The sequence below is a fragment of the Pezoporus occidentalis genome, unplaced genomic scaffold, assembly GCF_034315485.1.
Source record: "Pezoporus occidentalis ecotype Australia unplaced genomic scaffold, CSIRO_AGI_Poc_V1 ctg99, whole genome shotgun sequence".
NCBI lineage: Eukaryota > Metazoa > Chordata > Aves > Psittaciformes > Psittacidae > Pezoporus > Pezoporus occidentalis.
The window spans coordinates 256,172-269,590 of NW_026916358.1; the positions used below are offsets into that span (position 1 = coordinate 256,172).

At 42.6% G+C, this 13,419-nt stretch overlaps 1 protein-coding gene across 3 annotated transcripts in view; it reads left to right on the plus strand.

The window, feature by feature from the left end:
- TFDP1 (transcription factor Dp-1) overlaps nucleotides 1-13,419 on the plus strand; it is a 48,992-nt gene that overhangs the window by 25,757 nt on the left and 9,816 nt on the right. For 2 of the 3 annotated variants that reach the window (XM_062606961.1, XM_062606960.1), the window contains exons 4-7: nucleotides 4,327-4,433; nucleotides 8,615-8,736; nucleotides 10,041-10,206; nucleotides 10,398-10,544. In XM_062606961.1, the coding sequence (XP_062462945.1) occupies nucleotides 4,327-4,433; nucleotides 8,615-8,736; nucleotides 10,041-10,206; nucleotides 10,398-10,544 (542 nt within the window). The remainder of the gene's footprint in view (nucleotides 1-4,326; nucleotides 4,434-8,614; nucleotides 8,737-10,040; nucleotides 10,207-10,397; nucleotides 10,545-13,419) is intronic. The other variant, XM_062606962.1, reaches the window with a different exon arrangement.

Genomic DNA, 13,419 nt, shown 5'->3' on the forward strand with positions numbered 1-13,419 from the left:
AACAGGCAATAAAACAAAAAACAAGTTGTGGAGTTTTCTGCTATAGCAAAGGAATGCCATATGCTGTTGTAGCATATGGCATTCCTTTGTCATGACCAATGTGTCCATACCTGTCCTCTGCAAAAATAAATCTCAAAGGCTAGGAGAACTAGAAAGTGTGTGGGCAACACGAACCATCAGAGGTAAGGAGAGGTGATCAAATAAATGATGTGTTTTAACACTGGAAAGCACTTACAACTCTGTTTTTTTTACTGGAAATACAATCTTCAGATTGCTTTGATGTTTTTAAAGCAGTGAGAGGATGTTAAAAAAACACATCCAGGACCTCCAGGAAGCTGAGAAGATACACAAGCACTAATAGCCAGTGTAGTTTTTATTGCTTTGCCGTGTTCTGCAGAGAAGAGCACACAGAAAACAGGCTGTGCTAGTGGTCGGTGTACTTGAAGGGACAGGAAAGAATAACAGACATCTATTACAAACTAGATAGCTGCTGACTTTCTGAAAGAGCACTGGAAAGTTGGTTAATAATGGAAGAACACAGTCTGCTGCATGCAGGTTTGGAGGACTGAGAATAGGTTCTTGTGTGAAGCTGTTGGTTTGATGTGGTTGTCCTGGGTTCAGCAGTAGCAGTCATTTTTCCCCTTCTTGGTAGCTGGTGCAGTGCAGTGTTTTGACTTTCAGCTCGGGAACAGAGCTGATAACAAGGATGTTTTGGTTTGGCCAAGGACTTTGTGAGCCTCATGCTCTGCCAGGGAGGAGGGGAAGCCGGGAGGAAGCAGAGACAGGACACCTGACCCAAACTGACCAAAGAAGTATTCCATACCACAGCACGTCATGCCCAGGATGCAACTGGGAGTGAGCCGGAAGGGCTGGGAGACGGCAGGGTTGGAGGAGGTATCGGTCAGAGCTTGGTTGGGCCTGGGGGGCGAGTTATCGGTCGGCTGCTGGTGAGATGATGTATTCTCTTCCCTTGTTATTTCCTTTATCATTATTATCATTGGTGGTAGCAGTAGTGATGTGTGTTATACCTTAGTTACTAAACTGTTCTTATCTCAACCTGTGGGAGTTGCATTCTTTTCGATTCTCCTCTCCGTCCCTCCGAGAGCAGGGGGAGGGCAAGAAAGGGGGGGAAGTGAGCGAACGAATTACCTGACTGGGTTTAAACCACGACAGTTCTTTTTGGCGCCCAACGTGGGGCATGAAGGGTTGAGATAACGACAGATCTGACCGGATTAATAGTCACTCATCACAATGACGATTTATTGGCTCTCAGAGTTGTTCTTGTTGATCTCACAGCTTCAGAATGTTGTAACTTACGTAGAGCCGGTATTTGCTGTGTTAGTGTTTATCAAGTATGGGGCCTGGGCTAAGGTTCTTGTCTCACTGTGCTTTATGGCAATGGCTTGTAATACGGGCGGGCTCCAGCAGCAGGGCGGGACGGACGTGACCGTGGACTTGTACCTGGCCGTCCGGCTGCTCTTCACCGTCCTGGCCCTCGCCCTACTCTCCATCTTCGTGAGGCTGCGGGGAGCCGAGGGGGAGCGGCCCCGGGAGCCGGCGGCAGCCGAACCGGCCCGGGAGAGCGGCCCCGGGGACCAAGCGGCGGCGGGAGCGGGGCCGGAGGCCGCGAGGGGACGGCTGCCGGTGGAGGAGGTCGGGGAGATCGAGGAGAGGAAGGAAGCGGCTGCCGAGCAGCGGGAGAAGGCGGCGGAGAAGCCGAGCCCCGCGGAAGAGCCGAGCCCCGCGGAGGAGCCCAGCCCCGCGGCCGAGCCCAGCCCCGCGACGGCCGAGAGCATTTCCCGGAAGCCGCCCGCCGAGCCCCAGGAGGATGCAGGAGACCACGCAGCATTTCCCGGCAAGGCAGAGGAGGAAGAGCTGGACTCAGGAAAAGAGAGGCTGGCGGTGGGAGAGCCGGCAAGCACAGCGGCTACACCAGCCCCAGTGACAAGCACAGCAGCTGCACCAGCCCCAGTGACAAGTACAGCAGCATCAGTTGAGAGTTCTGAAGGTTTTGAATGGCCTTTGGGTGTCCTTGGTACCTGCCTGCTGATTGTGATGGGGATCAGCATGTTGGCACACACACAGACTGTGTTCTACCCAAAACCATTTTGTCTGATCTCAAAAGTTAAGCAGAGTCAGGTTTGGGTCTTGTCTGGGGTTAGACGACGATATGGGGGGACCAAGAGAGTTTCCCCAAAGCTGGACAGTCATGAGTGGCAGGGTGTGTGGGACAGTATGGGCAAGTATCTAGTCCACTGGGCCCCTCCAGTGCTTTGGAAGCATTGGAGATGGAAGGCAGCTGTATGGAGTCCCCAGCAACAAGCTGCAGAAACTGCTTAAGGGGACAGTGAATTATTTTAAGCCTGGTTGGCCCATAGCACTTCAAGCCATCAGAGCAGAGATGCAACATAGAGATGGACTCATGATCGAGGGGTGGACTTAGCAATGGACACTATTGCCCAGGTTATTCACGAGTGTGAACACTGCACACAGTCTCTCCTGCTCTGGAAGACTGTTACAAGAGATGGAGCCTGACATCATGGACCAGATGGACTCAGCAGCTTTATAGGGACTGGTCCATGCACTAAGATAAGAGTGCACTGAGATAAGAGTGATGGTATATTGAAAATGTGGGATCTGAGCATGACGTGAATGGTATGGAATAAGGGGTGGATAATGTCCTGGGTTCAGCAGTAGCAGTCATTTTTCCCCTTCTTGGTAGCTGGTGCAGTGCAGTGTTTTGACTTTCAGCTCGGGAACAGAGCTGATAACAAGCGATGTTTTGGTTTGGCCAAGGACTTTGTGAGCCTCATGCTCTGCCAGGGAGGAGGGGAAGCCGGGAGGAAGCAGAGACAGGACACCTGACCCAAACTGACCAAAGAAGTATTCCATACCACAGCACGTCATGCCCAGGATGCAACTGGGAGTGAGCCGGAAGGGCTGGGAGACGGCAGGGTTGGAGGAGGTATCGGTCAGAGCTTGGTTGGGCCTGGGGGGCGAGTTATCGGTCGGCTGCTGGTGAGATGATGTATTCTCTTCCCTTGTTATTTCCTTTATCATTATTATCATTGGTGGTAGCAGTAGTGATGTGTGTTATACCTTAGTTACTAAACTGTTCTTATCTCAACCTGTGGGAGTTGCATTCTTTTCGATTCTCCTCTCCGTCCCTCCGAGAGCAGGGGGAGGGCAAGAAAGGGGGGGGAAGTGAGCGAACGAATTACCTGACTGGGTTTAAACCACGACAGTGGTGTAGTAATAGCAGCTAAGAAGTACAAGCCTTTTGGAAAGCGAAGGCTTAAACAAGATTGGAGTTGTCTCAATTCTCTGTGGACTTGCCTGAATGAGTAAGAGGGATGGTAGGCATGAAGGACTCATTAGGGCCCCCCCGATGAAATTATAAAAATGTTTGCTCATTACTTTTGTATTGTATAACATGGAAAAGGAAGCAGAATGGGAGTTGTGCCAAGCCCTTCTGGCCTCATTGGCCCCTTTAAAAGTGATCTGAGGGAAAGAACTGCTGATGTCTGCCCTTGACAACCGCATGACAGATGTCTCCAGTATTTTAAGACTTGTTTGTCCCATTATTCTTTTTTCTGCAGTCAGTCTTTGTTGCTTCTTTTCTTTGTTTTGTTTTTAAACTGGCTTGGAGCATCAAATTGATGCATACCTGGGTTGGTATTTGGTAGCTGAATTTTTGGTTTACGTGGCTTATCTATTGATGCTCACTGTGGATAGCTTATGAACAGAGAGAGAGCAGCTTTCCTTGCAGGGTTAGTCTACTGTGTTGTATGTATTTTGCTTGAAGACTTTTGTTCTGTAATTCCCTCCTTCAGGTTGGAGGGGATACTTAGGGGAAAGTTGGGAATACTCTCTTGGAAAGGTGGGTGCTAGCCAAATTTTATTTCTTGGAGCCCAGCATATCTCAGATGGATATGTCCTACCCTGGGACATTCGGCATGTTTTTCAGGTGGTGTGGGAAGAGATTTCAATTGCTACAAAGAACAGGGATAGAAGAAGAGATGATTACGCTGTCAGATGCCCATTGCCTCTGCCACTACGCTTTGAGAGAAAAATCGGGTTACAGAAAATTAAAACATGTTTGTACTAGCCTACTGACTTACAAAGTTATATAGGAGAAAGTTTGAGAGAACATACTATGAATCTTGATTTCTTCTTTTGATTCAAATGTGTGAATGTTACTTTTATATTGACTCTCTATGCAGTTTAGAGCTAGTTTCTATTAAGATGCATTGGTAGTATAGATGAAACTGGAATTACTAAAATAATACAATGTGGCTGACCTGAAGCTATCTACTTGTATTTTAGGGGTTGTTTCTCTATTGGCTGTTCATCCTTCTACAGTAAATACGCTTGGAAAACAGCTCCTGCCAAAAACATTCGGACAGTCTAATGTCAACATTGCACAACAAGTGGTAAGGAGACACTGGGGTTTTTGTATTGCTTATACTATTGCTTACACGTACTGTAGATCTGACCTGTAGGTTGGTAGTTGGTACCACTTGTCATCAGTAGACAGTCTAAGCTTGTTTCTGATTTCAGTAAACTTATGTTAACACAAATGTACTTTTGCATAAAGAAATGCAAAGATGACTCTCAAAGCAACATGCAGATACCAGAATATTCAGGTAGCTTTATCTTTTGCTAGTCTTGCCACTTAAAATCAGTGGCTCACTCAGACTCTGCTTGGGAATCTGACATAGGGAAATGTAAATGAAGTCCAACAACACATGCTTATTGAGCTTGAAGTTTGTTGGAATGAAATTGAAAACAGAGCTGCTTTTCTTAGTGCATAATTTAGATACCCTTTTGCTTAAATACTTAATGTGAGCTTTGAGTGAGGAACATGAAATTAAGAGGTTTTGAAGAACTAGTAAAACAGTAAATAATACAAAGATTATGAGAATTAAATTATAGTGATGAAAATTTAGTGATATGAAAGGAGTTGATCTCAGTTCATCTTCTGGAAGGCAACTGTAACATGTAAACATCTGAAATGGAATTTCTTATGTTGGGGGTCCTTCTTGACAGGAAAGCAGTTTCCCATCTGCCTTTCCCAGCTCTAAGCTTTAAGGAGTGTTCTATGATTGAGGCTGCATGAATCTATAAACTCTACCTCTTCAGCTGTACAGATGTAGTTCAAATCACTCGCTGCACTGTATTTCCAGCAGTGGTGGTGAATAAACTACTTGCCAGCAGCCACTTGGAAGTGTTGCTAAATGAGTTTTAACTGAATGAAATTGTTCCTTCAGTTGGAGGTCTGTTATCAGTAAATTTCCAAATGAGGAAATTCAGAGTAGGTAGGCATTCTTGTAATTTAAAATCAGTAACCAGCAGTAGGAAAATAATACTTTAACTAGATATCATAGGCCATAATGGCACAGAGGGGGCCCCTGCTGGGCGTTGCTGTGGGACTGTGTACACACTTCAGTTTAATGTTGTAAATGAAATGTTCTTTTGAGTAACTGAGGAAATATTTTCTTAAAGTACCAAAACAAGGGGATAACAATGAAATTACAAATCATCTGATGCTCTTTTGAACTTTAAACAATCAGAAAATTAATTTTTACAACAATGTTGATATACCCGTAAAATAAATTCTTGTGTCTTCCATCACAAGTTTAAATTGACAAATCCTCATCTGTATTATATTATTCTGTGGTATTATCTATGATTAATATTCTTATTAAAAAAAGATGTTATTCTAAAGTAACAACTACTCTTAATGGTGGTTTTGTTAGTATGATTAGTGTGGGAAATTTACATTTGGCAATCACAATTTTCAGCACTTCCTTACTCAAAACATACTAGCATTAAATCGTTTGTGAAAGGAGGGGCCCATATCAACATATTTGCATTGGCTGTTATCGGTTCAGAAGTAGATGCTTAGTTGTATGTCATTAAAGAAGAGATGGAGGTTTTTGCTTGTGTATATATATAGAGAAATTTTGGGGAACTATTTCTGTTGACTTTACAGTCCTTAAGGGGATAGCCAGAACTATAAAAAAAAAAGTGCCTTTAGAACCCGGAAAACAAAGGGGAGTTGAATTTTCTGTCAATATTCAAAACGTTCTTGGGAAGCAGAACTGAGGAGTTGGCTTGTGATCCTGCTCAACTTTCTAACCTTTGAGTGGTAAACTCACATTTTTAATACTTAAGTACTTCATTTTCTGAACCTGTGTTCTTTGTTCAGGTAGTCTTTCTTTTGCATAAGTCTGTTCCATGTAAGTTTTTCTGTTAAGAACAGCAAAGTGGAGTGTATGGGCTGTCTTGCTGCTTTCCCAGTTGTCCTGAACTTCTTTATTATTGAGGAGCTAAACTGTAATCTTGTTCCTTTTTGAAATCAGGAAACTGAAGAGAAACCAGAAGTCCTTCTTTTTTCTACACCCCCTACCTATCCTCTATTGTCTAAAACCATCCTCTCTAATTCTGTCTACAAGCTTTAATTTTAGGATGTTCCCAGTGACTCTTTTTGTTGATGCTCTTTTCATTGAAAGTCATTGTTGCTCATGAACTTGAGAGTAAAAATAGAGGCATCAACATTTCTATTAAGGAGCCAGTAATACTAGGTAATTCCTTAGGAGATTGTGAAACTCCAGGCTCTAGGGTCTTCCTTAATAGCAATACATTAAAGCCTACAATTCTGGCTGGTTTGCAGACTTTCGTGAGTTAGAATGTGGGGCAGGTTTTGAATGTATTAAACAGAGTTCACTTTTCCACTTGAGAAATGAGCCTGTGAATTTGTACCTGCTTCCTACTTCATTCCTTTTTTTCCTGCTTTTGCTTCCTGCTTTTTCCTTTATAGTGTCTTGAAGTGTTCAAGAATACATAGAGTGTGGTACATGTACAGGGTTTGCTGCTACCAGATGGTTTATTTTCTTCTTTCCCCTGGCTTTCATGTTACTGCAGTTGTACAAATTCTAGGTGTGGCACCAACGTGATGGTGGACCTGCTTGTGGAATTAGGAAGCTAGGGAATAAAGTGAGACCCTCTGGTTTTTGCTCCTGCAAGCAAGATGTTAATCATCTCTTCTAGTCCTCTACATTCTAAGGAATAAAAACTGGCTAACAGCTTTCCTCTGTGGTCTGTATTGTCTGTTACTTGAGTAGCACACAGGTGGTTTTCACAGTCTTTTGAGATGTGGTGAACCAGACCAGTCAGCAGCAGAACCGGCAGTATTTTTTTCATGGGAGAAGGTGAGCTGGTTCGCGTGTCTCCTGTGCCTGTTTGGCATCCCACACCCTCATTCTGTTTCCCACAGTCAGAAGTCTCAGTTATGAAAAGTAGTAGAGGAGATGAGATGACTTCCCATAAGAATTAGAAACAATTTAAGTATGGAAAAAAGCTACAGGAAAGAGGAGGGGGACCTGAGATTTTCCAGCTGTCAGAAGAAGGTGTAATGAACTTGTATGCTAACTACTCAGGTGGAATTATATAAAGAAACAGTAGTATGGGAAAAATCACAGGCAGCTAAAATCTGACGCATCTAATAGTCACTAGACTGCTTTTTGCATTCTATATTTAAACATTATTCAAATTTGGTTTATTTTAACTTCAATGCATAAAATGTTTCATTTTGTTTTTTTCAGGTTTTCTATTTTACTCTTTGAGGCTAAGGTATTGAACGTAGCCTGAGAAAGACATTTTTGTTGGTGAGGCAGAATGTGGCTGAAGAGCATAGCAAGCTTGTGGGTGTAGGTTCATTTGATGTTTGTTTCATATGATGCCAGGAATGCAACATACTGTTTCCACTGGGAGGCAAACATACCCCCCAGAAGTTGTCATATCTTTCTACAGAATAGAAATCTGTACAGTATCATTTTGTTTTCCTAAAAGCATATTTTCTAGAGTGTTACATTTATAACATTTTGGAGATAGAAAACATCATCTGCAAAAGTGGAAGTTCTGCTTCAGCAAGTTTCAGTTAAGGAGAACATGGCTTCATGTGCAAATGTGTGTATTAATTTGTGATCAGAATAGCACATCTTCAGGACTAAGACTGTGATCAGCTGAGTGTGTTTCGCATAACATGTTCAGGGTGCAGTTATTCTGCCGAAATTGGTCTCATTCACTGCAGTGATAGAGAAAGTTGGCCCTTATTCTTCCTCACCTCTTAACATTTTGGTTCTCACTCTGTAATAATAGAGACTTGACTGCAGAAATTGGCCTTTCTGGCAGCATCTCTGCATTTTCTTTCTGCTTTTACTGATTTTTAGATCCTACTTCCTGTATTTACTGCAACTTCTGGTAGGATTTGGGGTTTCTCCCCTTACCTTTATCCCTTTTTTCTATTGGTGGTGAGGACCTGTGTGTGTGTTGATCTTGTCAAAGTTAGTGTTGAATAATGTTTAAGAAATCCTGGAAGCATGAAAAATCATGTAAGGATAATACATAAATACTCACTACATAGGGAGTGCACTAACTGTATAATCTGTAGTCTGAAGGGTTTTGTACTAATGTGTATAAAATCAATGCATGCAGTAGAAGTAGGCAGAAGAATAGTAGTGTTTGCATCGTGCATCATTTGAATCATGCAGCATATGAATATCTTGTAATACTTCTGATAATTTTCCAAATTATTTTATCTTTACTGTAGGTTATTGGTACACCTCAGAGACCTTCAGCGCCAAATACTATCCTGGTAGGAAGTCCACATACGCCTAACACACATTTTGTATCACAGAACCAGACTGGCGATTCTTCACCGTGGTCTGCTGGGTGAGCAAAATAAAAGTTACAAAGGATTAATACATTATTTGGAACCTTTGTTCTAAAGGTTAACTGTGGCAGTGTATATACTTCTCAGGCTAGCGGTGTGAGAGACATGATGTGTTCACCTTTCCATCCAGAGCACTTCAACATTAAGTATGTTGTATTAAGTGAGGAATAGTTGCACAAGAATGAATACTCCCTCATCTGTCACAAAAGGAACGAGAATATTTTCTGTAAACACTGATAGATATCCTCACATTACTTACATTTAGAGGATTTTGCTCCTAAAAGAACACGAGTTCATCTGACTTGATTAAGCTTTTAATTTGACATCGCTGGTTTGCTGGTTTATTAAAAAAAATAAAGCGCCTTTTGGATTGAACAAGTGTATCATGAAGTATCATGTGAAATAAGAATGTAGTCCTTATTGCAGAAAAAGTATTAGATAAAATTAATGCATTCTTCTGGTGTCTTGTCTCATGCAAGCATGCTTTTAAGGGTCTCTTGTGAAATGTAGGGGTTGTTTTTAGGACTAAATTTATCATCAGTGTCTCGTTACGCATAAATAGATTTCTACTTTGGAATTGTAGTGAGTGAGATGTAGAGAATTAAGAGAGGTTCCATTGCTGATAGTAATTTTGTTGATATTTACACTTTTCCTCAAGTTACAAGGAACTTTCTGTTGATACTTACACTTTCCCTCAGGTTCAAGGAACTTTTTATTTAAAAGATATGCAGAAAACTTTTATAGTTATTATATTTTGTGACTGAAGTTTTCATAGCAACTTCATATACTGTGTAACTTCAGATCTGTATTTTGGTAATTATGGAATGTGTAGTGAGTTGAGGCAATATCAGACTTCATCTGTTCAGTCGGTATCAGACTTATACAGAAAATGCTCAATCAAGTCTTTTTTTTTTTGTGGTCAACTTAGGTTAGTTATATCTTGTATTTCACCTTTCATATTTTAGCATTTATCCCTCTATTCCTTCTTTTTCTTGATTGGAAGATTAAAAGGGTTTTTTTATTGACTTCTTCAAGGGATATCCCTGTTAAATTATCTGCTACTGGAGTTAGCAGAGTTGACAAAAGAATGAATTTGTACTGTGTTTCAGCATCAAGACACTAGAATTGTTAATTATTTTAAATTGTAGGGGAAAACATCATAGGAAAAAATATTGGGAAGGGGTAAAAGCAGAACAAAAGGGAAAGCTTGGTTTTATGCAGCAGTGTGCTTGTATTTGAAAAAGAGACATTAAGTATTCCAAAGTTAAAATCATCTTAAAATATGTATTATGCATATATTTAGGAAGCGGAACAAAAAAGGAGAGAAGAATGGCAAGGGTTTACGTCATTTCTCTATGAAGGTTTGTGAGAAGGTACAAAGAAAAGGAACTACCTCATACAATGAGGTGGCAGACGAGTTGGTTGCAGAATTCAGTACCACTGATAATCACATTTCACCAAATGAATCAGTAAGTATATGGGAGGTCAGTTCCATGTGAACTGAATGGGGGAAGAGAAATTCCTTATGAGACTTTTTTGTCTTTTCCTGCTGCTAAATTAAACAGTTCAGACATTACCTAAGTTTACCCATTTACTGTGATGTATTTATTTTCAAATATTTTTGCCACAAGTATGTTTGATTAATGAACTATGTCTATAGCAGGCTTATGACCAGAAGAATATTAGACGACGTGTCTATGATGCCTTAAATGTCCTTATGGCCATGAACATAATCTCTAAGGAGAAGAAGGAAATCAAATGGATTGGTCTGCCTACTAACTCGGCTCAGGAATGTCAGAATTTAGAGGTATATTTATTAGGAAGTTCACAGTGGCTTTGTGTCTGAGTAAATGTTTACATCCTTAATTTCTTCTGATACAACAGAACGTATTCTTGCTATCTCCTGAAATAACAAGGTACAATAGTATGATCCCTTTAGACTCTCTTGTTTGTATTTACAGAATGCACATTTAAACTTCCAGATTGTTTTAATGTTTTTAGTTGGTTTATGGTGGGGTTTTTTTATTTTATTCTTCTATGTCAGAAATACAGCTCTGTCACAGCTTTTAGAGTATATGTGAAGTGAATGGAAGTTAATCAAATTGAAAGATTATTGTGTATTTCCAGCATTGCAGTAGTGGTGCTAAAGAGTTGCGAAGATTGTTTTCTCCAGAGGCCAGACAAATAATACATCTGTGATGATAGATTTTGCATGTAGTTCACCATATATATGCATTGCTGCTCCTGTACTGCTGCAGGACTTAAGTACTTATGATATGTAACAGCCCTCAGTTATTTTCTTCTTCTTAGTTTTTACTTTGTACAAAGTTTGCTTTTACTATTGAGTCATTTGTGGCAGTGAGTATCAGGTGCATTAGAATCTTCTTAGTCCCTCGCCTAGTAATTCAAATTTTTGGCTCCTGGGGTGTACTGAGCTGAATGTTTTTCTAGATGCTGTAATTTAAGATCTCTATTGAATGTCATTTTATTTCTAAAATATGCATGAATGGGATTATGTTTTCTAACACATACGCATTACCAAAAATAATTTCAGTGATGTAATCACTCAGTGCTACAAGACACTTTCAGGAGTGTTTTATGATGAGCTCTCTTCCTATGCCAGATGACCCAGCATTGTCAGCTCATGCTGACATCATTTACAGATAAGAACAGCCTCACGCTTGCAGGCCCTTGTCCTCATGGGGGGACTTAAACCATCCTGATATCTGTTGGAGGGATGGTACGGCCCAGCACATCCAATCCAGGAGGTTCCTGGATTGTCCTGAAGACAACTTCCTCCTGCAAGTAGTAGAGGAGCCGACAAAGAGAGGTGCCATGCTTGACCTCGTGCTCACCAACAGGGAAGGGCTCGTTGGAAATGTGACACTCCAGGGCAGCCTTGGTTGTAGTGATCATGAGGTGGTTGAGTTTGAGATCCTTAGGACAGTGAGAAGAGTGTGCAGCAAGCTCACTGCCCTGGACTTCAGGAGAGCAGACTCTGGCCTCTTCAGGAACCTGCTTAGTAAGGTTCCATGGGATATAGCCCTACAAAGAGGGCAGGGGGGCCCAAGACTTTTGGTTGATATTCAGGGTTCACCTGTTAAAAGCTCAGGAGTGTTACATCTGAAGGAAGTGCAGCAGGAGGACCAAGAGACCTCCATGGATGGATAAGCAGTTGCTGAGGAAACTTAGAGAGGAAGCAAGGACAGGTGGCTTGGGAAGAATACAGTGATGTTGTCTGGGAAGCTAGGGACCAGGTTAGGAAAGCTAAGGCCCAGTTAGAATTAAACTTGGCTAGGGATGTTAAAGATAACAGGAAGGGAATCTGTAGGTACATTGTGAGTAAAAGACAGACTAGGGACAACGTGGGCCCCCTCCGAAAGCTATCAGGAGAACTGGCTACCCTGGATTTGGCTGAGGTTCTTAGTGACTGCTTTGCTTCAGTCTTCACTGGAAATACTCCGACCACACCACCTAAGTCTTGGAAGGCAGATGCAGGGACTGTGAGAATGAAGACCTTAGGCCCACTGTAGGAGAGGATCAGGTTCAAGAGCATCTTAAGAACCTGAACATGCACAGGTCCATGGGTCCTGATGAGATCCATCTGTGGGTCCTGAAGGAGCTGGTGAATGAAGTTGCGAAGCCGCTGGCCATTATATTTGAAAAGTCATGGCAGTCAGGTGAACTTCCCGATGACTGGGAAAAGGGAAATATAACCCCCATTTTCAAGAAGGGGAAAATGGATGGCCCGGGGAATTACAGACCAGTCAGTCTCACCTCTGTGACTGGCAAAATCTTGGAGCAGATTCTCCTGGAAGGCATGCTAAGGCACATGAAAATCAACAAGGTGCTTGGTGACAGCCAGCATGGCTTCACTGAGGGGAAATCCTGCCTGACCAATTTGGTGGCCTTCTATGATGGGGCTACAGAACTGATGGACAGGGGTAGAGCAGTTGATGTCATCTACCTGGACTTGTGCAAAGCGTTTGACACTGTCCCACACGACATCCTTGTCTCTAAATTGGAGAGACATCAATTTGATGGATGGACCACTTGGTGGATAATTGATGGATGGACCACTCGGTGGATAAAGAACTGGCTGGATGGCCACACACAAAGAGTTGTGGTCAATGGCTCAATGTGCAGCTGGAGACCAGTAACGAGTGGTGTCCCTCAGGGATCGGTGTTGGGACCGGTCTTGTTCAACATCTTTGTCACTGACATGGACAGTGGGATTGAGTGTGCCCTCAGCAAGTTTGCTGATGACACCAAGCTGTGTGGTTCGGTTGATACGCTGGAGGGAAGGAATGCCATCCAGAGGGACCTTGACACGCTTGAGAGATGGGCTGATGCCAACCTCATGAAGTTTAACCATGCCAAGTGCAAGGTCCTACACCTGGGTTGGAGCAATCCCAGGCACAGCTACAGATGCCCAGGCACAGGTTGGGCAGAGAAGAGATTCAGAGCAGCCCTGCGGAGAAGGACTTGGGGGTGTTGGTTGATGAGAAAATGAACATGAGCTGGCTTCAGTGTGCGCTTGCAGCCCAGAAAGCCAACCGTATCCTGGGCTGCATCAAAAGGAGCGTGACCAGCAGGTCAAAGGAGGTGATCCTGCCCCTATACTCTGCTCTCGTGAGACCTCACCTGGAGTATTGTGTGCAGTTCTGGTGTCCTCAACATAC